Source organism: Lutjanus erythropterus, chromosome 5, assembly GCF_056507025.1.
Source record: "Lutjanus erythropterus isolate fLutEry1 chromosome 5, fLutEry1.hap2, whole genome shotgun sequence".
NCBI classification, from domain to species: domain Eukaryota; kingdom Metazoa; phylum Chordata; class Actinopteri; order Lutjaniformes; family Lutjanidae; genus Lutjanus; species Lutjanus erythropterus.
The window spans coordinates 41,399,823-41,426,278 of NC_139321.1; the positions used below are offsets into that span (position 1 = coordinate 41,399,823).

The window sequence follows — 26,456 nt, forward strand, 5'->3', positions numbered from 1 at the left end:
TTTCTGAAAAGCAAACTATTTAGAGAATGATCTGTTTTGAAAGTACTGCAATTACAAATTCAAGCAGTTTCAAGCACTTTTCAAACCTTGAAACTATGACATTGAATTTGAAGGAATTTCAAGGATTTCCAGAACCTGTAAGAACCCTGTAAGCTGATATTGATTGTTTTCAGTTGACCTCCTTTTAAGTGGCTAAAATACCTTTTGTTACTGACCCTGTCATTGCTTCTACAAACTGGGGGCAAGTACCTCATACAATATCACTTCAAATAATATGAACTATCACTTTCACTCTTGTACTGTGTCCTTGAGCAAGACATTGAACTTCTTCCTCCTCGTAGTGAGATAAAAGCCTGAATTGGCTTGAAAGTCAGACAGTTTGTGTGTCTGCAGCGAGCATGAGAGATAAATGTTGGTGCACTGATTTCACACCGGTGTGTATCAACATCTTTGTTCACCGTTGAGTCCACAAACTGCTCTGCTGTCAGGTCTGCGCTGTCACTCCTCATCAAGGACGTCGTTTTCCTTCCACTGACAAGTCACCATTACTTCTTCTGCTCGGCTTACCATGGCGACTTTTCATTCGAGCAGCTACAATTTCCATTTCAAAGGTGAAGACTTAAGAGAGATGTGTGCAGACATAAAAGAGAATTAACAGCAGCAAATAAGTCAGAAATTTAATTTGTATTTTCTTTTTTCAAAGGCACAGCTCTTGACGGAGCATACTGATGAGATTTATGAGAAGCCTCTGAGACGTACGGCAGCTTGTGTCCCAGAGGGGAATGAAGAGCGCAAATGGTGCCTTGTATGTCTACGAAGTTTCTTGGAAGTCACCACAAAATAACTGGGCGAAGGACTTCTCAGATGACCACATTCAGAAATTCCTTTTGAAGCCATTTCTGCTCACAATGAATCAAGGCAGGGACACATTCTTGCACGTGCGAGGCGAGAACCAAAACCCAGGAGGTAGAACCTTGGGAAAGACTGAATGCTGCTTTTGAAGTTTTCCAAGAATCAAAATGATTGAATATTCTGCTCGAGTGCACACGGATGTCACACAAATGAGAAGAGCCCACAAGGGGAAGTACCATGCTGCATTTCAAGTCCATAGAAAGCCTTTTTTTGGTTATCTGTTTAGAATTATTCATGTCTCTCAAAGAATACAACAATTCATTATTCTCTTTCAACGTGTCTGTTTAGTATGGTACAGTAGACCTTGTACTGCAGTGCTGGGATGAATCCTCCTTTCCCTTGACAATGCCAAAAAAGCACATCAATAAATCTTGAAGCTTTTCATTAGGGCTCCTGCAGAAGCCTCGCTGCTTCCCTCAGCATGTATTTTGAGGGAAAAGGGCAACATGTGACTCACGTGCTGCGTTCAGAGACAGCAGCTCTCACAACTCCAGTTAAAAGGGCACTGATGTTCTGATTACGCCGGGAAAGCGGGGAATCATAAACCCAGACGTGTATCGCCGGCTTCATAATCCGATGTGGAACTTTTAAATGTGGGCAGGGTGGGAGTTCACCACTGCCTCTGATATTCAATCAGGCATTTAAAGCACATAAACACATGAAACAATCTGCCACCCAGAGATAAAACAGGCATTCCTGATATGCTCTGTCTAACTTGTGATCATCTGCAGGATTTGGCAAGAGAGAACTAGCAGGGTTTGGACAGTTAAAAAAAAAAAAAAAGTCGACAACAAACTCTCTCACGCTGGCTTTTCTTGTCAGCACAGCGAATGTGAAAAGGCCCAGGACACAGCTGGTATTTCACGGTGAAGAAGGGCACGTTGTCTGAAATGTCAGCGTTGCCACAATACAACAAGTTTAAATCAAGTTGATTTTATTTGCCAAGTTTCAGGATGTCAACAGGTGCTGTGTGATGCTGACAGTGCTGACCCAGATACAGAGCGGAGAGCTCGGCTATTATGGGATGTGTGTTTGCAGTAAACACAGAAAAGGACAAACAGATTAGACACAAAATGTTCACCAGATATCAAATATTTCAAAAAATGTGACACCTGTGCTGATAACATGACTGCTGGCACAAAGTAGCAAATAAAATATTGACATTTGAGATGGTATCAGTTGGCACAGTTGGAGTAGAACATCCAGTGTTTGTGAATCTGAGCTGGAAACCTTTTGGATTGAAAAGCTTTGCGTTCCCCAGTGAGAACTCCCGCAGATTAAATCAGCTGCCCTCAGATTTTATCATTCTCATGCTAAGTCAGTGCCAAACAACAACATTATATAATCAGCACATGAAAATTAGGAGGAGATTTAATCGCTCCACAGCAGCTATATTCCAAGAGCAAAATAAATTACCTACCAGCTCAGGGGAGAACACAACAAATATTTACACCTCCTTCAAATTACTGAAAAATAATGATTTTCTTGTTCGTTTATTTGTAATTGAATTGCAGTTTTTTAGCATCCGACTGACAATGAGGTGAGCTTTGTGTGTTGTGAACAGAACAAACACTGACAGGTGTGTCTTTTCTTCACTGGTTTGTCCTTGGTCCAGTTTGTAATAAAAGCTGCGGTGTTGCTGAGAGCCCACACTATTTAATCAAGCTTAAGTGTGTGTCAACTTTTAAATCACTTCAGAAAACATAATTATTTCAATTAATATGACTGCATTTCATCGTCAAGTAATATTACTGTCATCATTAGCCTTTATTGTTATTGGCTTATTATTACTGATGCTGATATGGTGTAAATGTTTTTGCTGGTTGAGATGAAAAAAAAAGATTAACGATATAGAACAAGATAAGTACAGAACATCAGAGTAAATGTAAAAATAGGGATGTTTCTGGCGACTAACTTCCTTGTTGATTTAAAGAAAACTTTAATTTAGACTAGTCGACTAGTCAAGTACATTCCTACTTTAAAATGTGCAAAGTTACTGACCAGCCTTGTATTAGCTAAACTAGCACTAGCACTGCATCTCAAGTTTTAAAAGAATTTGGAGTAAATGTCTAATAGAAAATGTAAATGAATGCTTGATTCCATCCACCATCATTATGCAATTTGATTATTAGGAGTTGGCTCATTGAAATAAGCAAAACCTAACATTTGTTTTAACTGTGTAGAGCAATCATGGGTGCATTATAGAGCTATGAAGAGTCAGACCAGAAACAGCTGATCAGTCATGTGAGTTAAAGATCTTGTAAAACAACAAAAAATGTGTGCTCTGAGTTTGTCACACCATAGACACATGGTTGGGTTGGGTGGTTAATAACACCCAGCCAAATTTGAATTTAATTTAAGAAATTGCTAAATATAGAAAATCCGGTCTTAAAATCATGTCACCATGCTCGCTAGTCATCACCAGAAATACTAGTTGGTTAAACTATTTATCAATATTGTATTCATGCACAGTGCCAGTTAACTGTTGCCTCTGAGCTGTTATGCAGCCACCCACTACTAGTTGGTGCTGCAGCTCTGTCTCATCCAGCACATATGCCCAGATGGCCAGATGTTGTTATTAGCAAAGTAGAACAGATGACAGCTCTTAACAGGGCGGTTTGTCAGTGTTTTGATGTTGAAAATGAAAATAAGGTTGAATGTAGACTGTCAGAGCTGGAGCAACTGGAGTAACATGTGACCACATGCAGCACAGACACAGATGTTAACCTGTAAGCAGAGCAGCTGCTGCTGCTAGCACTGCTAACATTAGCCACACTGTGCGGCAGGCTGGCCACCAACATCAGCTCCAGGTAAACAATGTTGTTTACCTGCAGACTCTGATCCTTTTTGATCTGAAAAGTTGAAGCATTTAGTGAATTGTCATGTTTAGAAGGATGATGTGCCATCTTCGTACTGCATGGTGCAAAGTGGCACACATTTCAGCAGCATTTATAATGCAATTGGAAGAACGTGATTGACAGCTACAAACGACTCTTAATACACAGTGTTTTTTCAGATGAGGTTTAACTATATCAATAAATGACATGAGCTCAATTTTACCTGCTTTCTGAGTGTTTTCTTGCTGTTAGACTGGGTGACTAGTCTAAATTATTAAGTTTGCATTTACTCGACAAAGAAATAGTCACCAGTAACATCCCTAGAAAAAATGAGCAGTTTTCTCTGATCTGAAACACTGGGGGCTCCATTTAGCAGCTTTACTGGACATGTTCAAACCACCAGAGCCAGAGGATGATGACAGGATGGTATATTGTGTCAGGTTGTTGGAACTGAAGTGAGCTTAAGTGAATTGCTGGGCTGATTTGGACTGACAGAGTCACTGAAGGTACATATATAACTGACCATAAGGGAGGGTGAGGGGCGGAAGAGGCGGTGTTGTTTGTGTGTCAGTTTGTGGGGCTTATACAGTGTTGAGGGATCATGGCTCCGGCACATCACTGAGCCATGTTTCAGGTCCGCTCAAAAAAACACCTGAACACAAAGATTGTGAACAACAGTTTCACAACTCTGCAATTCACTACATAGTTCTCACTCTTTTCACGTTTTCAGCAACTATGTTCTGAAATGTATAATGTGTTTAGAAGAAAACTCAATTTCTCCTTTACTAGTGCTTAAAATATTTGCTACATATGTTTTCATCCCACATTAACCATTCATTAAAGGCAAAAACCACCTTTCCACCAACAACAACAGAACAGCTGTAGGCGGACAGAACAGAAACATCCAGTCACATACTGAACTTTTGAAACAAACAAAAAGAGTCTGCATCTGTTTCTAAAAAATATTTCAGAAGATGTAGTAAGCCATGAGAAGAGTAACATCTGCCACAAGTGGTTCAAAATAAATCCTGTCAGCTGTTCCTCTTTAAATGCAGCCTTAGAGAGAGAAATACCTGTAGAGTCCCCCAGTCCTTGGTGCTGTTGGTGGACATGATGAGGCCTTGCTCCTGGAAAGTCTTGAACCTCAGTGACAGTTTGAAATCCTGGTTGTCCTCGTCCATCCCATGGAGGTACTTCAGGTAGGACTTACCATCGAACCTCACTGCCGTCTCTGAAACACAGAAACACAAAAACAAGCGACGGTGAGCAAACATGGCAGTGAGATGACGACAGGGCTGCCACGGATTTGAGCTCAGGACCAGAACTCCTTTACTCAGTATCTTGGATAAACAAGTGATATTTCAATTCAAGTAAATCATGTAACATTCTTTGCAAATCAACTCATCTATTTGAGCCTTAACTTGAAAGATTCTCAAGCCGACATTTACAAATCATAAATTCTCATTAACTAAGCTTTTTTGGGGCATCATGCTCCTGAACAATAATTACAACCAAATGACCCTTTTTCACATTCTTATTCAAGGCAACAAAATTCTGAGAAAAAGAAAAAAAACATTGAGCTGAGCTTTATCAGTTTTCAAGGCATTGCTGTTTTCCCACCTTCACTCTGTACTAAATGTGACAGCCAAGTCTGCAGATGAAACGTTGTAAACTGAATGTAATGTGTGATCTCAGATCTGACAGACAAGACTGAAAAGAGAGAAAAAAAACATGTTTTTATAAAATTTGTTTGATCTTTTTAACTAGAAAATTGCAAAAAGCTGTAAAACCAAAACAACCCCCAGGAAAAGAAAAAAAATGAACAAGAACAAAGTTGTCTGCGACCGTCTGGTCTGGCAGAAGTTTGAGCATCAACAAGGACAGACTGAATGAACGAGGGGTGAATTCATGAATGGATGGATCAATGATGATCCCAACTCCAACGCTGAGCACATTAGTGTACAGACAAAACTTGTTCTGCTTCTTTAGTGGTTCTCAGATGAAACTTTAATGATGCCTGTGGGGAGGTTCAGTAACAACACGTTCTCAAAGTCTGCTGGTAAAAGAAAAAAACAACTTTCCTCTTTTCTTCTTGTATCCATTAACTTTTTATTTTTTGACCTTGTGGTCCACACTGCTCTCTGAAGGAAATTTTAAAAAACACCAGTTTGTTTGATGAAGTTTGTGTGCATCTCAAAGTGCCCAGTTTGAAATCCAAACTGGCTTTGTGGAGAGGGAAATGAGTGCTGATCATCTGCTGCTGTGTGCTGGAAGTGTAAAACAAAGTGTTGCTGTATAAACACGACAGCGGCCAGTCAACTTTCAAAAGATAAAAGTTAAAAAGAATAGCTTACAAACAACTACTAAACATGAAATTTAATGACAAATACAAAAGGTACAACTTTTTAATCAAACTTTGAATGATTCAAAAGGTCAAAAATTCAATAGTTGTTCATTTTGTCAGTTTCTTTATTTACATCGTTAAACTGTCTAACCTTTAGAATCAGAAAAGCAGGAGCAGAAAATCTTTTTCATTTTTATGCAATAAATGACTTGATTGATTAGCCAAATTGCAATAAGGGAAAATACATTTTAATACAATGTGTAAATGCATTGTGATGGTAGAATGTGATCAGATCTGTGTGACCACATCTGGAGTCAGTCCGGGTCACACTGTGTTCAGATCTTAGGGAGGTGTAAAAGCAATTTGTACACAACATTGAATTGATACAGATATTAATTTTTACCAAATATAAAATATAGGTTGCTGATAGTGCAACTGATCTGCAGATAATTTATCAAGCCACAGGGCAGCACACCAGGACAATCTGACACAATATTTTATACCAAGAAAGGAATAATGTATAACATTTGCTGAATTTACAAGAGGGGGCAACTAATGAAGAATTTGTCGTAGCGAGTGTTTAAAAACTCAGCAACTCACAAAACTGTACAGATCAAATTTTCATACCAGGTGTAAAAGGGGTGAAATACTCTTCTGGATTTATTTCACAATAATGACCTGCTCAGTGCACATTATCGCTCTTATTACATGGTTATTTACCAAAAAAAATGTAAATTTGACACAGAACATTAATTCCAAAATAATTTTATGGAATTAAAAATGATCTTACTGTTCCTCCAGAGTTTGTGATCAGAACTGCAACAAAGCAACAGTCTGATCTTCATAAAAACAGTCCGTTATACAGAAATAACAAACCTTAGAATACTGTATTTAATAAAGCTGTGTAATCATTTTTAATAATACAGATTTCAAAGTTAAATGTAGAATTTATTTTTAGGTTCCACATGCAGACTGTATATCGATCACCGATGATGTGATTTATTCAGCATTTTGTTTAGCAGGTTAGACAAAAAAGATCTATTTTCTCTCTAGGTTGCTTTTGATGACTGGGTTCTTTTTAAATAAAGTAACTTGATTCTTTAAATAATAATAATAGCAATAATAATAACACTACTACTACTACTACTGCGAATAATAATAATAATAATAATAATAATAATAATAATAATAATAATAATAATAATAATGGATAATTTTAAGTAACTGGATTCTTTTTAAATAAGAACACAGAAGGTTCAGTGGATGCAACTAAAACATCTTAAAATGCAACATTTTTAAAATATGCATGTTTTGGTTATTTGAAGAAATAAAATGGACTTTCAACATCAGAGCACAAACTGCAGTTTAACAGCATGGGTACCACTGCTGTTAGATGTTTTTCTTTCCTGTTCTCCATCCTCACACGACACCTCCTTATCGAGCCTCTTAAGACCAAAGAGGTATCCGATATAGTCAAAATATGGTGGCGATAACACATTCAGAAGATGTTCCCGAGGGAAGAAGACACTAAACAAGCTGATAATGAGTACATATCCTGGAGAGCCCCTAGCTGACTTTTGTTCTGTCCTCACACCACTAATCCACACAGGAATGCCAACACAAATCACTGGGGACGCTCAGATGAGGCGGCGCCGTTGCTCAATGATAGAGATGTTCTGTTGGCTGTAATAGAGGCTAACTGAGGGCCCACATTCATACTCCATATGTTCTGAAGGATCTATAGGAATTGTTGGGGATTTATACCCTCAGTTCACTCTGTTTTAACGAGTAAGAACAAGAAGAAGGCTCTCTGAACTCTGGCAGCAACAGATATCTTCATCCAGTTGCGTGAAAATAGAGGTCTGTTTAATCCGAACCAGCTGATGGAAGATGGGTCTTTATGGTTGCAAAGTCCAGCAGAAATGAGGGAAAAACACACAACGCGCTGATGCTCATAATTATTTTTTTCTTCTTCTATTCCAAACTGGTACAAATACCAAAAACTCACCTCATCCTCAACCTCACAACAGAAATCTCAGTGTCACTGTATGCACTGAAAGGTTCCCGAAACACTCCAAAAACACTCAAACCTGAGGAGAGTGAAGACCACATGGTGCAAATAGCACAACAACGGGCCTCATAGAAGAACATTTTTGCATTCTTATTGTAACTTTTCTTACTTTTTTCATACCATGGGCTTGTATGAACATGCTACCTCAGATTGAGCAAACACTTGTAACTTCAGATAACATGTTAATAATCAGTGTTCAGTGTAAATGATCCACCTGTGTGTATTTGAGTGCAAACACATGAGACTTGTAAATTAGCATAATCAACACCCCAACAATACCATATAAGACTGCACTTCCTGCCCCATATGTCAGGAAGTGTTCATTCATGAAAGCCAAAGAATAAAAAGAAGAACTTTATAAGTTCCAAGAGTGAAGTCCTGTTTTGAGAGACCCACAAAGTCTATAATTTTAGCACTGTTAAAGCCAAAGAACAGGAAAATGAGTGCTGTTAATGCTGTGTTACCTGAGGGTCAAACTGTCACTGACTCCATATAAAATGACTCTTTTTTAGAAACATCATGCCACAGCAAGGTGATCAATAACTGCAACAGGAGGAGGTCGAGGGGAAGTCTTACTATGTGATGTTCCATCAGGAACTGCAACAGAGGATGTTCCCCTGGACAGAGACTTATATAACCTGCATGTGAAGATAACGCCGACCAGCCTGACAGCTGGTAAAAGACAATTTAAATTAATGATGATATTGTTAGGCTTTATGTGTAAATTTAGAATTATATTATGATTTTAAAGGCAGTCAAACAGGACAAAGTTGACATAATTATAAAAAGTAACTTAACTTTTCAAAGTCAAAATTTCTTCTAAGTAATGAAATATGTAAGGGATAATGTAGAGTGAGTGGATCACTATAGAGAAATAAACAGGACAGGTCCTGCATTACCCTGTCAGGGTTTATTTATCTATAGTGACCTGATCACTCTACATTATCCTGCTTATTACACAGCTACTTACTAAAGAAATCAAATGTTTGACATAAAAGGTTGATTTAAATATGATTTTATTAGTTTAGAAAAGATTTCAGTGCTTCCGCTTGAAAAAACAATGTTTGTTTCTACAGTTAGAACTGTGTCCATAACAACGGTAACTCTGTAGCAAAGATGAGCTTACTTAGCATTATAATTCACATTAAACTGAATATTTCACAGTCATGGCCCATACCATGTTCTGTTTAGTATTTACTTCATGTCTGTCTTCTTTAATTTTGTCAGTTTCCTTGTCATCCAGCTCCTTGTGTCTTTTCACCTCTGATCAGCCATTAACCATGAATTCAAAGTGCTGTTCCCAAATATATTAAAATTGATATTGGAAGATTTTTTTTTCTGATGTAGCAACAGAAAACTAATGGTTTCTTGCCGCAGGGTGTAGATGTCTTTCTGTAGATTGAGTCGATCAGACTGGCGTCCATAGCAACAGTCTGCTATGCAGAAATCACAGACCTTAGAATGCTGTAATTGACCAATCAGAATCAAGCATTTGACAATGCTATGTAATAAACAATCATTAGTAAAAACTGTGGAGTACAGCAGATGACCTGCACATAACTCCTATGACAGGACAGGACCACCAAATTCTGCCTGAACCAAAGAGAAAATTCAAAATGCAAGAAACTGGTGAGGGCAACAAGTTCTCCTCAGTGACTCATATAAACCACTTACAAGTCTGTTCATTCATGTGGCTCTTGCCTGAAGCTCATTGTGTGCTTGTCACAAATTCATGCTACATGCTAACTGTGAGCAGCTTTTCAGTATCTAGTGTTCTTATGCAGTCAGTATACTTCCTGAAACTCTTGACTTCTGAGTTTACTGTTGATTGACTCTATTGTTGACTCACAGCAGTAAAAGATTAAAATTGCAGATAGCTAATGTTAGCAGAATGCTAGCTAACTAGCTAGTTCAGAGCTGATGTAGATAATCTAGCTACTAAGCTAGTGTTTTGCTAATATTAGCTATCAGACGTAACTAGCTGGCTAACTATTGATGTAGATTAGTTAGCTAGTCAGCTAGTGTTTCTCCAGCATTAGCTATCACATGTAACTAAATAGCTAACAAGGTATTTTGTTATACTTTTGCTGACATTAACTAGCTTAAGATGACTATATGTTTGTTGCTTTAACAGAAAAATGTCTTTTCACCTTCTCCAAAATGTGGCTTTCTTTTCAACATAAATAAGCCTAGCACACAGCATATCTAAGTAAAGAAGAACAGAAAGGACAGGTTGACTGATGTATAGTGTGTTGTTGCGTAGTGCTGTTACTTCTCAGGTACATTTCTGTGCGGCATGAATGAGCAACAACTGTATCTGTGTCTGTTTCTCCCAATTTCTTTTGTTCCCTATTTGGTTTCTATCCTTTAAAATATATATAAGTTAGTGTGTCTTGTTTATAGCCTTTCAGTAAGCCCCACCTCCTGCTTTTTCTTTTAATTTACTCAACATTGTCTTTTATGAGTCTTGTACTTTCATGCAGAAATAAATAATAAACAAAAAAAAACTCCTCAAAAGATAAAAATGACCAGTTTTACAGTATAATAGAAAAAATAGAGTGTAAGTGTAGGTGGCTGTAAATCTGCCTGCACCTAAGTTTTCCTCAGATTTTCTTCATGTGATTTTCTGTTGCACAACTTCATCCACAGTCGTGCAGAGCATGCACGCTCTGCTCTGTGTGAATATTAACAGTTGACTGAAATGACTCTGCTGGAGCAAAAGTACGGCTCATTAACTTATTCAATGCTGTAGTTTTGAATTGGATCAATTGTCAGAGAAGCAGGAAGACGCTGCAGACGGTCCTTCTGTTCTTTAAAAGAGACAAGGGTGATGACGTGTGTGTTACAATGTTTGTGAAACTCAGTCATTCCTGTTGATAAAAGGCTCCTTCCATGGTTGACACACTCTTACATCAATATCCACGCGCACACTCCCTCATTAATCCCCCTCCAAAGCACAGGTATACATGGACACACATACACACATGGACAGACAGACATACCGTTACAGGGGCAGACGCTCTCCCAGGTGTGCTGTGGGGTGATGTAAGCAGCTCTGGCAGTGGTGAAATGGCTCAGTCTTTCTCCTGTCAGCTGGATAGCATTCCTGCAGCCTCGCGGCGGACAGCCGGTGCCCAGACACCCGTTGTGGCTCACCCTGAGGATGCTGAGGCCCAGGGTGTCCTCGATGTCGGATATAATACCTACATCAAAGAGTTCAACTTTCAGACCACACATTCAAAGAGACTCTTGGTCTCACAGGATTATCTGCCTGACTTTGTGCATCCAAATTACCAGTTGCCAGTTTTTTCAAAGAGTTCAACTCTACTGAAGAACTGTACCTGATATTTATTGCTCTGTATTTCAGCATAGTTGATACCTTGGAATTGCAGTAATTTTCCTTCAAAAGCAAATTAATGATGTGTTTTGGGGCTGAATGTCATTGTTTTAAATCTGAAACTTTACTGCTTGTCATTTCCAAAAAAAATAATATGAAGGACACAAATCTAAGTTTATATCTTTTGTGTTCTTTCTTATTCAAAATGCACCATATGTTTTATTTCTTCCATATCCTTTAACACTAATTAAGATGCACGATAATATTAGCACACCATCAAAACTGTGTGACAAAGGTGTTGAAGAAGCAGTATATAAGATTTAGTGACATCTAGTGGTGAGTTTGAAGACTGCAAACACCTCTCTTCACCATCTGCTCTTACACTTGTAGGAGAACCTACAGTGGCTGTGAAACTCCCTCAAAATGCAAAATATCATATCTAGAGTTAGTGTTTTGTTTGTCTGTTCTGTGCTACTGTAGAAACATGGTGGTGCAACATGGCAGTCTCCATGGAAGAGGATCTGAGTCTGTGGATATAAACAGCTCATTCTAAAGTAAAAAAAGACACAACAATTTAGATGATTGTACACTAATGAAAAGATGCTAATGAATATTATTTTCATCATTTTTTCTTACTTTTCAATGGTTTTGATTCTCATTTCTTGCTATTTTACTGGTCGATTGCTGGCCTTATTTTTTTTTTTATTTTGTAACCTGATTGGTTTTAGGAATATTTTTATGTGTCTGTTTTATGCATCTGTTCTTGAGGCTGCAACTTTTGTAGCTCACTCTCTGTGCAGCATGCTGTGCATGCATCTGGAATTAAATGTGATATAGAAATAAGAGTTGTGGTTGCTTGCTTCAGTTGGGCCTTAAATAAACAGGCTGGTAAGATGAATCTTTAATTATGCTTGTGTGACTCGAGTATGTCTGCGGTGTGGAGGTTTTATCAAAGTTGCCATTTGCAGTAATTGCTCTGCATTTGTCACGTGAGGAGGGGCCAAATCTGATCCCTGGAACATTATTAACTTATTTGCCCATCTGATGATTTAGGGGTGTCACAATGTCATTATAAAGCCAAAATCAATTGAAATTAGCTTTCAGTGTCAATAATAGAAATCAAAGGCAGAACTATTGATTCTCCCATTACGTTTTCTTCTCCCCAACTCATCTACTTTTGGCCAGTGGTGGACAGAGTACTGAAAATCTGTACTCAAGTACAAGTACTGTTATGCTACTTAAATATTACTCAATTACAAGTAAAAGTACTGGTGGTAGAAAAATAGTAAGTAGTAAAAGTAAAAGTATAGTAAATAAATAATAATAATATAGTAAAAGTATTAGTATTAGTGAAAGTATTATTCTCAAAAACTACTTGAGTATTAGTTACCTTTTAACTATTGATGTTTAATACATTACCCATAGCAGCTATTCAATGAAACAGGTTTCTGGTTCTTCAAATCTTTACTTTATTTAATTCCTCCAGACTCTCCTGCTCTGTTCTGCTCTGTGCTCACACTCACCTCTACATACTAGGGTTGCAAATTTTGCACATTTTCCTTAACTGATAGCCAAAAATGCTGACAATCAATTAGTCGTCAATAATTTGTAAGAAACAAAACACATTTCTATTTTTTGTTCTCATTTTCAGTTTTTTCTGTTTTGTTTGTATAATTTCTTGTCTCATTTATCTCATTGTTTTCATTGACCTCTTTGTGACCACATAACCTTATTGGCTAAAAAACATGACTTTTGAGTTTTGACTTTTTGATATGAATTCAGATTGTACTCAGTACTCAGTTATGATTTTAAAAACTAGTAGAAGAAGATTACATAGTGAAATGCATACTTAAGTACGGGTAAAAGTACAGCCTTGAAAATCTACTCATAAAAGTACAAGTACCCCAAAAAAAACTACTTAATTACAGTAACTTGAGTATTTGTAATTGGTTACTTCCACCCCTGCTTGTGGCATCTGGTGTATCTCGAAGACAAAAACAACACTATAAAGATGACACAGCATAGCTTACCGGCTGCTATATAGCTGTTTATAAAGAATTTGAACATGTTAATGATATTTGTCAGGGTATAAAAACAATGAACTGCTTATCTAACTGAGTTAGGGCCAATTTAAACTACTCAGTATGTATCTTTATTAATCACCTGCGAGTCTGCTGGTGGGCAGAGTCTGGACTTGTCCACTCTGAGGCCTCCAGACCAGCAGGGCCTCCAGGACCTTGGTGTCAGGTAGCTGCTGCAGGCTGGCCAGGTGAAGCTCTTGCCTGGGTAAACTCAGAGCCTGTCCAAGGCTGCGCTGGAGGCCTCTCCAGTGGTCACCCAGAAACTCCTCTGGTGACAACCCAACCAGCTGCAGCGTCAGGCCGGAGTCCAGTGTCCTCTGGTCAGCCGCCCACACGTGAACTCTGACCCCCGTCCAGACGCTGAACTTCCCATCAGTCACGCTAACGTTGAGGGAGTAGGAGCCCTCCTCCAGGTTTTCATCTGCCCAGATTTTGCCATCGGTCATGTCGACAGAGAATCTCCCCTTGTCTGGATTTTCTGACACTAGCTTGTAGGTCAGGACATCCTGCAGGTCCTGGTCTGAGGCATGGAGCTTTCCAATGACCCGGTTGGCAAACAGCCCACCAGAGGTAGTGATGAAGACCTCCAAAGGCACCACAGAGGGAGGATACTTGCTCTGCTCAGTGACGTTAATGTTGACCACACAGATGGAGGAGAGAGGAGGGTGGCCGCTGTCTGTCACCTGATTTGTACACGGACACCACAAAATACAGATATTAGACTGATAATTGAATTGCAGGGTTCCTACTCATTTTCCATGTCAAAATTGTTGGAGATTTTACACAAAGTTTGCATCTAGCTTTTTTTTCTCAGTTGGAATCCTTCTGAAATGACTTTATATTTGAAATTTGAGGGCTTTTTTCAGCCTCTAAGGGGGGGGCATGCAAAACAGTGTTTGGGAACCACTGGTGGAGCTTAGCTTAGCATAGAATAAAGGCTGGAAAAGGGGCTTTAAAGCCATGATGAAGACCTACAGTGGTCCAAACATGTCTGCAAATGATTTAAATTGAACAATCTAAAAACAGTCACTCATGCACTTTGTGTAAGGGCTCACAAGCAAAGAAGTTTGACACCGACAAGACATAATGAATATGGTGGAGTCTGCATAATTACGTTTATTGCTGAATTGAGTTGAGTATTGATTATTAATATTTATAACCTCAATGAACAGTTTATGTCCCACGATTCCCTAGATGCTGTGTGTGGATGTTTTACACTGACCAGAGGCTGGCTAAAAACAGATTTTTAAAGCATGGGAAAGGTCAAATTAAAAATTCTGTTATCTGGATCAAAATATCATCCATCAGCAAGTTAAACCCAAAAAACATTTGTATCAGCCTACAAAAATCCATCCAATGCAGTCCACTAATATGCAGATTCAGCTGCATTTAAAAATGCTTTCAGTTCATAATCTGCCTCAAAGCTGTAACCTCACAATAACCTTTTATTTCTGGTGGAAAGACATATCAGGGTAAACTTTATTAAAACTTGCTGATCATTTTTCATACTATAAACTACTCAGTTCAGATTATTTAAAGTGGGTTGTCAGAGACACTTATTCATAGTCAGTGTATTTCCTACAGTAGATGGCTGTTGGCACTCACAGTGTGTAGAAGCAGCAGAGCTGTGCACTGCACTTTAATACTTTTGTGGCACTGACTGATTTTGTTTCATAACTGTCGAGTACTGAAACATGCCTTGTCATTCTATACCAAATTTCAATACTTTAGGAGTAAATCTCGAGGCTGTGGTTTATTTTTTAAGTTCCAAAAAAGACTTGAAACAGACAACTGAAGTTTAACCATATTGTGCTAAATCGGTTTAGATTTTATATCATGAAAGTGCTTTGAGTCTGTAAGACAGGAGCTGAAACTAAACTTAAAATTTGTACAGAAATGTGTAATGTAACTTTTATTTTTATTAAAATGGATTTTATGGAACTGGTATTGAAAATGTATTGTTCAGGAATTGATGTGGAAGTCAAGGTATCACAACTGGTAACAATATTGAAAATTCCTGACTGATGCTGAGCCCTAAGATACAGAGAGGAGTTCCAGGACAGAAGCGGAAGTGTACACTAGATTTTCATCACTTTACGTTACTGTCAACAACCTTTTCTTATGGTAGACTGTTGTTACATTGTCACAAGCCAAATATCAGAAATATCTCCTTTGGCAAAACATTCATTTTACCTCTCAGAACACAGGAGTTGCTGATCTACTGCTGCCTTGATCTGTCCACACTCACTGTTCACTGTCCTGATCACAAAATAATAAAAACAAACTAACCAAATGAGGCAGTGGTAGACCGGCAACTTCTGTGTCCTACAAGGCTAAATTGCTGTTTTTGCAAAAGGAGTCTGGTGTAGATAAGATATCTTATCTTGCTTTGCAGAGAGTGGTATTTGGCTTGTAAAATGGCAGTTCTATAAGAAAAATCTGTCAGAGAACAACGTAAAGCAGTGAAAATATTCTAAATGAAGAGCAGACTTGACTGATACTGATATTGATGCATAGCTTCATACACCGTTACTCCTGCTGCTTCTCCAACTGAGGGTGAGTCAACTGACATCTACTGTACAACCCCACTTCAAAACACCCAAACTAACCCTTTAAATTCAATCAAAGTGGTGGACTTCATGAATAAAACAGCTTGATTTTCACATAAACACATACCTGTCTATATAACTCTAATGGTAATATGCAGAGGGTGTGACCCCACATCCAATAAAAGCTGAAGAAAATGCTACTGCTGTGACTTTCTGGCTCACTGCACAGACTCAGATTGTGAGGTCAGTCCTGAACCACAGCAGACAATAACAATTACCACTTCTTCTGTTTGCCAGTGTGATTGCCACCTCTCCTGACAGCTCTGTCAGCAAGACAGCAGCCGAGGCCGCGAGGGACTCTGCAGTACATCAGCATTTTATCACTGAAGCAGGACTACAATAAACGCTTTGTAATTTCTTTCATAGTGTGTCAGAATGTGTCAGAATTTCATTTTCTGGTCATGGGATTCCAGCAGAAAGTTGAAAATGTGAATCTCAGGGGTGAAATGTGAGATTTGGCAGATATGACAACAGATTTTTATCATCCCACTGGGTGAAAACAGCACAAGAAGTCAAAGTTATTAATCTTACAGTAATGTGAGAAACAGCTGAGCAAGCAGGGACTGAACTCGTATGTGAATCAATATCAATATCATATCCTGTCATTGTTACCTGAATCTTGAGTTGGTGTTGGGGTTTGACTTTCTTTCTCAGTGGAGCAGAGAGCGACAGCAGGCCGCCCTGGTCGACATGGAAACGCCGGTCCTCGTTCCCGCTGACGATATGAAAGGAGAATGGCGGGCCGTTCCTGGGCGTGTCTTTGTCTGTCACCACGAGCTGGAGGATGGTGCTGCCAACCGGCTCGCCCTCCTGCAGAAGACAAGGTCCATTAATTCTAATTTAAATTCATTTTATTAATTTCTAGTTTATTTCAACAGCTGTTCAGGTTTGGTTTAAACTGTGTTAGAGGTGTTAATTAAACTTTATGGTCATTTTTGAGCCTGTAGCTTGTGCTGCTGTTAAATTCTAGATAGTTAGTCTGCCCTATTTCATTTAAATTGGGTGGTTATATTAGAATAAAATAGAAAATATGAGAAAGACTATATCATCTTACACCACCTGCACTGCTCCAAGCTGATTTCACTGTTTTCTCCTCTGATTCTTTCCTGTCAATATGGTTTTTAGACACGACACCGGTGTCTTTTGTTGAGAGTCTGAATCCTTGTTGGGCAGCATAAAGCCATCCACTGCACAAATAATCAGTGGATTTGTAGCCTCTTGTGAACGGCTGTAAAACTGGGCTGTTTGACTACAGTCTCATAAATTAGCAAATGAATAAGATAAATGACAAGACTGTCTTTTGTCTTTTTGACTCCCCACTGTCAAACCAGTCCAGTTATAGAGATTAGTCCAGGGCTAAGTGTGTATGAACTTCAGAAATTGGTATAAATATTAGTAATTTGTAAATAATAAAATCCATTTCATCCACTCATTTCAAATAAAATAATTCTTAACCATTAAGTCAAATTCATTATTTCCATTTGATGGCCTTGCTGCCCTGTCATTTGGCCTTCATGCCCTCAAAAATTGACATCTATATTACCACTGATCATTTTCTATAGCATTTGATTCACTTCTTAGATCAACTTCCAGTCAGCTGGTATCGACCTTGTTGATTGCTCGGCCTATTGGCAAATAATACAACATTCACTGATGGCAGTGCTCTGTCACATCAGTTTTGACCTCACTAAATAGTTGTGTTGGTTGTGGCTGGACTCAGACAACAGTAGCTGGCATATCGAGCTGCTGTTGTGGAGAGGAAGTCACTGGATGGAGACATCTCTGGTATGAAAGCAACAGGTGGCCTGATTTTTATAATGAAGATTTCTAAACATCTGTACTGGCCCAGACTTTAACAGTCAGTACATTCGGTATTCTATGAAAAGTCACTTTAACAAAGACTTAAAAGTATCAAATCACACTGAACAGTTTGTTGTCTTTCCACTTTATCAAAGTTTTATTAGCACTATGTGATAATGTGGTTGCATCTGTTTTCAAAGCCCGCACTTTCCCAATCAAAAGGTTTAGTATCTGCTTGAGTACCCAAATTTGGCAGGTGATTGGATGAACCATCTGGCTATCACATCAAACATGGGCTAACTCCAAACTTGTCATTTTCATGGATTCTTCTCGCTGTTGTCAAACCTAAAACCACGCCTGTAACTGCCAGAGGTCCCTCATAGGATGCACATCTTTTGGTGCAGACACAAAACGGATAACATGAAGCCTGGCAAGATGGATTCTCACATGATCTTGTGAATCCAGCTGCCTCACAAGATAACCAAAGTTCATTAACCTTATAAATTATACATTAGTTATTTTTTCTTTCATATATCTTTCCACTAACATAGCTCATTAATTCAAAACTTTGTTGTATTAAAAGTACTGAACCACCAACAAAAGTTTGGAAAAAGGCTCCTGCTTGCAACTTTAGTACCACAGGACAGTGTGACTAAAAAAATAATTAAGTCCTTAAGTTGTTCACCATGACTGATTACCCATCCAAAGCCATATTAAGGGGCTCTGTCCGCTGATTTTCATAGCATACTGACAGTAATAGAAAGCAGTGTTTCCCTGAAAGTGGGTTATCAATCTAAAAACATATGCTTTGGGAGGAGACCAGCAGTGTAATACAAACAATTTGGAGTTAATGGGCTAAAACATACAGCACCCCTGGTGTGGTATTTCAAATTTCAATTAGAGCACGCATCAACAGCTTCACCAGACTGTGAGGAATGTACAGAGTTTTTTTGGCCAGTCATACTAAAGAGTATGTCAGGGGTAGGAGGTGGATTCCTTGTGCACGGTTAATACTGGAGGTGATTCACCTTCTCACACTTCATACACTGTTTTTTTCAGGTGGATCCAGTGTGATAAATACAGGACTGACAGGCTGCAGTGTGATTAGACTGATTTGTGTCTATTCCTGCATCAAACTGTCTTTGTGTCTGATACACTTCGACCACTCTGTTTTTCAAGCATGGTTTAATTCATCATTCCGTATCACCTCGTGAACCAGCACTCTGACCTCTTTGGCTCCTCTACACCATCACAAAACCACAAATGAAATGATTAAAGCAATGTAAAACACTTAACAAGTACTGTAGAACATCTGAAAACTTTTAATCACACACAACTGAGACAACGGTCTTGACTCTAGAAACACCAGTGATGGACAGTGAAAGCCTAAAATTGCAGTTGTTTTTTTAATGTTGGTTTATAAGGATTGCTTATAACTGACAGCATTTAAAGTCACTCTGCATGTATTCTTTATGGGTATATAGAGTTTTTTTGAATCTATTCTCATGGCATATATTTGTAAAAAAAAAATAGATGGTCAAAGGTAGAAATTCTACAAATTGTAGTTTTAAATTGTTATATTTAATGTGAAGAAGTTGTGGGAAAGATTTTCATTTAAATAAATATCTGTCAAGTTAGCATATAAGGTAACACAATGATGATCGAGTCTATGGCCCTATTAAAGGCAGTCTGATGTGAGCGAGCGAACAGCTGATTGCTTCAGTTTTCCTGAATAAAGACATCCTAACCTGCTCTGCGTTGCAGCCAGCAGGCTGAGTGATATGTTGCTTGCTTGGAAAATGCTTGCCTTGGTTCTATTTCAGCAAAGTTCACATACCTCTGACCTGTTTTGTCTGGTTAAAATCGATGGACATCCCTGACATTTCTGTTTCCCCTCATCAAAGCAGTCAAAAGGGAGGACAAGAGACTAATGAGGTTGACTTCTTTACTAAGACAGCAGTAGTTTGTTTTGCTGCCCCCAGATTTCTGGGACATGTAGTATTATGCATTTGCTGTTACGACCAGTAACCACAGGTGTCGCCAAATCAACCAGGACTGAGATCTTAGAAGTTCCCACTTGAAAGCTATTACAAGAAACTTTCAGATTTTGTTGATCTTGTGTGTTTCTGTGGACAAAAGCAGTTGTGTTTCCACAGTAATAAACACAAAATGTAAGTTAAAAATAAAATAGTCTAAATTAACACTTCTTGTTTCTTTTCAACTGTCTAATTTAATACTTAACTTAACTTTACCTGGGAAAATGTAAACACAGGCTTGTTTTAGCTGATTTCATGGAGAAAAACTGGTGGCAACCATTAAGAACAATTTATCGAAATATCTGATATTCTCTTGGATGTTCTCATGTGCTTATGTTGGTCATACACAGGTGTCAGTATCAAAATGAGACTGTCTCATAGCTAGAATAAAGCTCCTTGTAGTGGCAGTAACTATAAACTGAAATACAGCAATTGAAATGTTCTTAAAACAAAGGTTCTAGATGTTTAAAAACTTTAACTTTTCAACCCAAATGTTCACTTTTAACCAAGACAGCTTTTGACCTGTAAATCACCAAATCAAAGCTTTTATAAATCTAAATCCATCACTTTGTAAGTGACAGAAACATGTGACAGATGCAGCTCAGCACAGAACTGAACAGATCACTTCAGTGGAGTTAAATCCTGTTCATAGTGTTCATGTGTCTGTTTAACATTCTGGAGTGACGACAAACTTCAGTCAGTATTTGCAGTAAATCAACACAGATGCAATGTGTTGTAGCACTTTTGCATCCCTTGAAGACGTTCTGCAGAGATACAGAGTCACCTGTCCATCTGCTGCTTTTTACTCAAGCATTCAAATTTGACTGCAGTGTAACAGCTCCGACGCTTCACTAAAACAGATGTGCCAGCCGTAAATGTGGCGAACAAAGGCATGTGATGGCTACAGCAGAGAGGACGCTGACGCTGCTGATGACCTGTAACAACTGTCTGAAAAAACATGACAACTCTGTCTTTTACTTTAGCAACATCCATCTGCTTGATGCAATCAGGGCTTCCTTCACAGGGCTGGCTGTGGAGACATCAGCAGATGGGATGATATCATAGAGTTTGGATTCATCACCACACAGACGCAGACGTTTTGGCTCATGAAGCAGCTATTCTGTGACTGGATGGGAGTTTCTGAGCTGGCAGAGCTGCAGCAGGGTGAGTGATGGAGAGCTGGCAGAGAGAACTTAAACTGTCAGGGAGCGACAGCCAGTGTGTCTGCAACAGTACCGCCCAGGGCATGAATACACACACACACACACACACACACACACACACACACACACACACACACACACACACACACACATATGGGTCTCAATTATTGAATGGAGTTACAATCCATTGTGATCTTAAGTACGAATTGAGTAAAAAAAGACAAGTATAAGTAGTTATTTACAAAATTTTTCTTTGACATGGAAATAATCAAATCTGTAAGCAAAGTGTAGATTTGACTTAAATCGGTGTTCCTCAAACTTTTTATACTGTGTACCACCTCAGAAAATATAGAGCTCTCCAAATATCACCTAACTGTTTTGTGCCATTTGGTGTGAGCAGGTGCTGTGGACACTTCACTTCTTAAGCAGCCACTAGCACAAGAACAAGTTCATGTCATTCATATTCTCCTCCTGATCTGCACTTCTCTCTGTAATAGTTAATGTTTGGAGACACGATTGCAGTGTTTTTGAAGAACAATGATAATAATAATGATAATTTTCTGACCTCTTCATTTCACCCCTGCTGACTATTTTGCCATCACAGTTTAGCTTGTACCTACTGGTCATCATGGATGACATGTGAACGAGCTACGTGCTTGATTGTGACTATGCGGTGCTCCCATAGCTCAGTTGGTAGAGTGTCACCCCATGTACTGAGGCTGTTGGTCCTCTGCTGCGGTTGCTTGTTTGTTTCCCGCCTGTGGCCCATTTGCTGCGTGTCATTCCCCCTCTCTCTACCTCCTTTCCTGTCATATTTCTGCTGTCCCTATCCAAATTAAGGTAAAAGCCCCCCAAACATAATCTTTGATTGTGACTATGTGGCAGATAAACAACTCAAAACTTATTTTAACTTACATTTTAGTTATCTCATATTTGTGTGCTTTCAGTCAAAATTTTGCAACATTTTGATTGAATAATATATTTTTGAAATAATTCATTTAATTTTAAGAAAGTGGTACATGTATGTACATGTTTGTCTTTGTTTGACAGCTCATTGTTTAGTCCAGTGAATAACACGTGTTGTCTGGCTTCAGTCTCCTCTACCATCACTGTGATCTCATCTTCCAAACAGTTCACTCTTCTCTTTTGGTCCATGGCTACTCACCAAAAAACTCAAGGGAACTGTCTTTACTTAATCTTTGAGTTTCTCTTAAGCTTCTCTTTAGTTGAAATAAGCTCAGAAAGGTTTTGTCAACCTATAATCTTTTATTGTATGAATAATTTATTGGAATAATTTAGGTATTCGCTTGCCTAAATGATGCAGCAGTTGCTCATCTGCAGTTGGTTCAGAATGCAGCAGCAAGACTCCTCAATGCAGAGAAGACATCACTCCAGTCCTCACAGAACTACATCGGTTCTCTATCGGGTAAAGAATTCAATTTAAGATCCAACTGATTACCTTCATGGTCGAGCTCTACCTTACAGTTCAGAACCGTTAACCCCTTATGCTGCCCTGAGACCCCTCAGGTCACAGAATCACACTTTGTTAAAAGTGCTGAGGCCCAGGCTGAAAACAAAAGGACACAAAGCTTCTGCTGTTTTGGCTCCAACATTATGGAACAAACTCTCCTTCTCAGAGCAACTGAATCAGTACCCCAGTCAAAAAGCTTTTAAACACCCAGACTAGCATTTTTATCAATTTCATATTAAAGTTTATGTAAATATATAGATTTTAATATTTTAATGTTGTTATTTTATATCTTGTTTTCTTCATTTTAATTTTCTGCACATGTTGAACTCTTAAATTGTAATTTTATTTTTCTGTGTTTTAACTTGTGAAGCACCTTGTAACTCTGCTTTTGAAAGTTACATAAACTAAAGTTTTACTTGTTATTATTATTATCATTTTCTTTTCTCCTTTATGTAAGCTTGAAACTTCAAGCTTTAGAAACTCAAAGAAATCTGTTTAAAAAAAAAATAGTTTGCTCAACAATTTTTAAAAAGTAAGATGTGAATTGTGTCAACAAAAGATTATATTGTTTTAAGTTAAAAGAGTTTGAGTTTGGCGCAAAACTCAAAAATGTAGTGAAGACTGTTGCCATGAAATTATGAGTTTTCTCAGCTTCATTTTTTACATCATTCTTGACAAAACCCTCCTCTGTACTTCATTACTGAATGGGACATCACTAATTGTAAGGCAGGTGCTGTCAGTGAGTTAAGTTGAGATTTATAGATCACAGATGTTTAAAGGGATAGTCCACCCAAACATGAAAATTCAGTCATTATCTACTCACCCTCATCAGGCTTATTTTGTTAGTCCACAAAACACTGCTGGAGTTTCACAGGAAAACAGTGTTGCAGAATCTCCCAAACAATGGTCTCCATTCACTTCCATTGTTTGGGAGGTAATGACTGAATTTTCATGTTTGGATGAACAATTCCTTTAAAGTACAAATTTTCTTCTCAGAACCTGCTTATGGAATTTTTTTTAAACTCAGTACCTGAACTGGTATCATCATCATTTTTACTTATTTTTATACTCAAAGGCATGAGGGCAACTATGTCACATTGATGTATGCAGCGATACAAGCTTTCACACACACATGCTCACATACTACAGTGGAGGTAAAAGTTAAAAGTTTTTCCACTGCAGCACACGTCGGCCTGTAATTAGAGGTTGGAGGTGAAAGGGTGGCCCTGATGTCCTGCACCAACATACACACACACACACACACACACACACACACACACACACACCATCTCTAGCAAATCATGACAACTGATCTTCCTGTCTCTTTGATCCAGCGGAGAAACTTCGCTCTGGTTTTGGCTCTCTGAAGAGTTTCACTCTTGAACTCTCAGCTCGCAGTTTTAATGAGCTCTGGGCGCTGCAGTTATGACGGAGCAGCACTTACAGCTCAGCATATCTTTACTGGAGTGTGTCTGAGAATGAGAGAGCGAGTTATAATGATACAGAAAGACAGATTGATTGATCGAGGATGACTGATTTTTAGTAATTTCTCTTTAATTGCCTTTAGTCATTAGTTCATCTGTCTTCATTATCAGCTTGTTAGGCAGTCAGGAGCAGAGCAGGTGGACGTTAACAGCGTTGCTCGGGGAATATTTGGCACGGCTGATGGCTGTTTTTCCAGAATACCTTAAAACGTACAAGCTTTTTCAGCTTACTAACACATCATGACCAGATGAAGTGAACATCGAAAAAAAGCGAGTCCCTGTGCTCATATTTTTCCACTGAGCTGTCAGATTTAACACATGACTGCGACTGCTGCTTCCCCCCTCGGGACACCAGAGATTATTTGTGGGAGCTGATGAGCAGATGATTCTTACCAGAGCATTCTGGGTGATTTTTTTTTCTTTTTTTTTTTTTAACTTTTTGTTGATGCAGTGGTTTGAGCAAAGTTTGTGTTTTATTCTACTGCCGGCAGCGTGGTTTCAACATGTTTTTAACTGCTTCAGGCTCTGAATGTGGTTGATTTCAGAAAACAAAACCAAGGCACCTAAATACACCAGAGAAGAATCTCTCAGACTTGCCTATGGTGTCCCGCAGGGGTCAAATAAATGAAAGCAAAAAAGAGCACTCCTAATTATTGGAATACACATTGTAACTTGTAAACAAAGCGTTCTGATGCTCTCTTGGATAAAAACAGAGAGAAAAGATAACTGTTATAAATCAAGTTTTTGTTGGCTGTAGCACTGTGCCAACACATCCTCCCTGCTGTGCAGACACACTCACATCCTGTTGAGAGGAATTCAGTTGTGTGTGCTATTATCTTGCATGTGTCCTGACACTATAATCATGCCTAAAAAGTTAAACCCATCAAGGCCTGATGCCAACAAAATTCTGTACGAAACCGACCCGAACCTGTCCCTCATTAGCACATTTCAGCCCGAGCCCAATTACAGCTCAACATTTTTCTTAACAAGCCTCCCTCTATACACCAAACAGTAGGAGTTTTCAGTGGCAGGGACAATACATGCAGGGAATTGGAAATGACTAAATTGGGGAGAAAAATTAAAATAAATAAATGAGTAAATATAGTACAGCCTGAAGCCAACGTGAGACCGTGAAATATGTGAGAATCCCATCAGGTCCCGTCGAGTCTTGTCAGGTTTGGACACAGATCTCAAGCTCTTAGCCTGTGTGACCAGCAGACCTGGAGCTTGTTGCCCTGTGTTGTTTGTGTTTCTATGCAGTCTACAGTCTAAATCAGTCCACTGACATATGAAAAAGCCAGCTGTTTTTACATGTCATTTTTGTTCATGACTATGTAACAATGTTGTCATCATCTGTCAGCCCATCAGTCGCATACTTTCTTCTTCTCCATGATGATCAGTCAAAGCAAAATGAACAAATACAAACTGGTTTGCGGCTTAAGATTTTTTAAAAAAGAATGGCTGTCAGTACTGGACCAATCAGAAATAATCAGTGCTGCAAGCTTCATCCTTAAAGTTTTTTAACCAGGGGTTACTAAGCTTTCTATGTCAGAATAGATGCATATTAGATCACAGACCCCCTGAGGAATCCCCACAGAGTCACTGCTTTATTTTTTAGCTTTGAAGATAGAAAAGTCTTCATAGTCAATCAATGATCAAACAAGTATAACTGCAAATGACATCAATCAAAACAACCAACCCTTTTCCTCCCTTGTTGTTCCAGCTTCTGAAAAATGTGATTAAAGTTCAAATATTATGTTCTATTATCTTGCTGTGGACCACTGATTTAAACTCTGGTCCCTGTGGTGGAAATGCATGGACTTCCTCCAAAGGCTCCTAATCCCTGGAGAAAGTTCCTGTAGTGGAAACAGCTATACATGCAGAAGAAGCAGCCAGGGTAGTTTAGCCTGGACCTGCTGATCTGTGGAGCAGCTGTGATAAAATTCTTGGCTTGACAAGACACCATCGGTGTATGGGATGTTACACTGAAAAAAAGTGGAGGTGTTTTGACACTCATCTTATGCTGCTGGCTACAATGCTTTGAGTTGTGAGTCACTTCTATTTCATAGAGGATGAATAGAAGTGTCATTGTGCTGCATTAAAACAAAGCTTAACTTAGTTGGCATCGTTGTCAAACTGAAAACAGAAGCGCTCAACTCACCAGAGAATAAGGATCTGCTGTTATACATGACATGAATGTGTGTGTGTGTGTGTGTGTGTGTGTGTGTGTGTGTGTGTGTGTGTGTGTGTGTGTGTGTGTGTGTGTGTGTGTGTGTGTGTGAAAATATGAGCTGTTCTCATGACGACAAAC

The 26,456-nt window shown here is 38.7% G+C and overlaps 1 protein-coding gene across 1 annotated transcript in view; it reads right to left on the bottom strand.

Moving 5' to 3' along the window:
* Positions 1–26,456, bottom strand: part of fat2 (FAT atypical cadherin 2) — a 147,111-nt gene that overhangs the window by 32,189 nt on the left and 88,466 nt on the right. Inside the window, exons 19-22 of the mRNA XM_084719817.1 lie at positions 16,804–17,001; positions 13,665–14,265; positions 11,167–11,367; positions 4,823–4,980 (exon numbers count right to left, since the gene is read on the bottom strand). Of these exons, the coding sequence (XP_084575943.1) occupies positions 4,823–4,980; positions 11,167–11,367; positions 13,665–14,265; positions 16,804–17,001 (1,158 nt within the window). The remainder of the gene's footprint in view (positions 1–4,822; positions 4,981–11,166; positions 11,368–13,664; positions 14,266–16,803; positions 17,002–26,456) is intronic.